The sequence below is a fragment of the Buceros rhinoceros genome, unplaced genomic scaffold (genome assembly GCF_000710305.1).
Source record: "Buceros rhinoceros silvestris isolate BGI_N320 unplaced genomic scaffold, ASM71030v1 scaffold21000, whole genome shotgun sequence".
Lineage (NCBI taxonomy): Eukaryota > Metazoa > Chordata > Aves > Bucerotiformes > Bucerotidae > Buceros > Buceros rhinoceros.
Genome location: NW_010388230.1, coordinates 17,157 through 19,412, shown reverse-complemented (window position 1 = coordinate 19,412; position 2,256 = coordinate 17,157). Strand labels below are relative to the sequence as shown.

Here is a 2,256-nt window from a genome sequence, read left to right as displayed (position 1 = left end):
CCCCCCAGCCAGGGCGGGGCTGAGGGTCCCCCTGCGCAGGGGTGGAAGCAGCAGCAGCTCTGCCTGATGCTGCCCTGCAATGCAGCGGAGGGGGCGAGCCAAGAGGAGACGGCATGCAACGTCACAGGAGAGGGTTACAGCTATAAACCACCCGATCCCGCAGCTGCTTCTAGAGTTACCATCATCCCTGCTATAGGCAGCACACGACCTCCTGCGCAGGCATTTCCAGTGTTGGACACAGGGCGTGCGTGTCCCAGCACTCTGAAAGGCAGTGTCACACTGGCTTCCCAGCAGGGCTCTGGAAATGCTCCCAGCAGAGCCCTTACCGCAGGGACTCTGCCTGCAGCCCCCAGGCAGGCGGTTCAGACGGTGGGGGACTTCAGAAGGTGTGCATGGGTACGGACATGCTCACATACATAGCCCGGACGTGTGTGTGGACACAGCCGGTGTATGTACATCTGTGAAGGGACACATGCAAAGCAAACACCTTGGAATGTGCTGTGTCTGCTCCTCCCCTGGCAGGGGACAGCAGTGGCCCTTGGGGACCCTTTTTCTCCCCTCCTGCGCTGATCTGAGGCTGGATGTGTGGGTGACTGCCTGTGCAGGAGCGCACAAGGGGCAGACAAGTAGGGTGAGCGGGGCAGGGTCTGGCACGTGTCCTACTGCCCTGTCCTGAGCGAGCAGACTGTTTTCCATCGGGTCCCAGTGCCTACAGATCCAGGGGACGGGAGGAGAGGGGACAGCGTAACCTGTCAGCTGGCTGGGGGTGGTCCCTGATGTTTAAACACCGAATCACAGCTGTGATCTCCACACACTCATGCCACACCGGCACCCCTGTCTCGGCCGGGAAGGTGCTGCAGCTGTGGCACGTCCCCGTGCAGGTGTCAGCAGCAGTGCTCTGTGGGACACCCTCATGCCTGAGCAGCCCAACACTTACGTCAATCTCGCTGAGGATGACGTCGATGATGCTGCCAATCACTATGAGGAAATCAAAGACATTCCAGGGGTCGCCGAAGTAGCCCTGCCAGGGAAGAGCCAGAGAAGAGGAGTGAACATCCAAGGCTTAGGCTGAGGAGGAAGCAGATGCTGGAGCCCAGAGGAAGAAGTGCCAGGTGGACCACCAGTGACCTCCGGCGCCTCAGGGAGAGCAGGAGAAGGGATGACGGTCAGACCTTGCACCCTCCAGTTTAGTCCTGTCTTGCAATGGTGTGAAATGAGGAGGGTGGATTGAGGTGGCCAGAGCTATGACCCCACCAGTGACAGATGACCCTGAAGATAGGAGCAATGGCCAGCTGGACTGGGTTGGATGTGGCTAGCAAGGGTAGCCCTGACAGACAGTAGTCCTTCCAGAAAGTCACAGGTCCCACGCATGGGGGTCCCCAAGGATCTCACCAGAAGTTCTCTCGAGTTGCAGGCCCGGGGGTGCTTGTACTCGAGAGATGCCAAATGCAGGGTAAATAGATCCTCCAGGCCTGGCCTAAAGCCCTCTTCTGCTCTCCAGACTATGCTCTCGTCTCACCTTGACTTTAAAGGCCATGAGCTTGAGGATCATCTCCAGGGTGAAGAGGACGGTGAAGGCTACATTGAGGATGTCGGAGACGTGGTTCATTTCTGCAGACTGGTTGTAATGCTGAGGAGGTCAGAAGGAGCCGCATTAGCCCGCAGCAGGTCCAGCATCCTCTGTGAGCCCAGAGGTGCATGCGGGATGAAGACTCCCCCTCCCACAGACCCATGGCTCAGCAGCGGTCAGCAAAAAACAAATTCCCCCCTGCAGCCCCTCCTCTGGGCTCCCCACATGCAACCAGCCCCACTTTGCCCCTACCCAGGGGTGCTACACACACACCATGAGCTTTGCCATGCAGGAAAGACCTCCTGTCTTGGAGGTAGCAGGGCTGAGCCCATCTGCTGCCACAGACACCTCTCCACCACCCATGGTAGGCACTGTGCCCCTCACCTGCATGCCCAGGCAGATGGTGTGCAGCAGGATCAGGAAGAACATGAGGTACTCGAAGTAGGAGGAAGTGACCACGTACCAGATCTGGTACTGGTAGGGGTTCTTGGGGATGTAGCGCCGCAGCGGACGAGCCTTCAGTGCATACTGCACACACTGGCGCTGGGGAGGGGAGGGAAGGGCAGGGGTCATCCCACCGTGGGGCACAGGGCAGTGTCAGGGGCACAGGCACAGAGTCAGCACCACCCCCAACACATAGCGCCCCACAGACACAGGCTGGGTCCCCGCCCTTCCACACCCGGCGA

At 59.6% G+C, this 2,256-nt stretch overlaps 1 protein-coding gene across 1 annotated transcript in view; it reads right to left on the bottom strand.

Annotated features, from left to right (window-relative positions):
* Positions 1-2,256, bottom strand: part of CACNA1S (calcium channel, voltage-dependent, L type, alpha 1S subunit) — a gene marked incomplete at its 5' end in the record, with an annotated part of 34,977 nt that overhangs the window by 15,702 nt on the left and 17,019 nt on the right. The window contains 3 exons of the mRNA XM_010145256.1: positions 938-1,021; positions 1,520-1,630; positions 1,955-2,113. Of these exons, the coding sequence (XP_010143558.1) occupies positions 938-1,021; positions 1,520-1,630; positions 1,955-2,113 (354 nt within the window). The remainder of the gene's footprint in view (positions 1-937; positions 1,022-1,519; positions 1,631-1,954; positions 2,114-2,256) is intronic.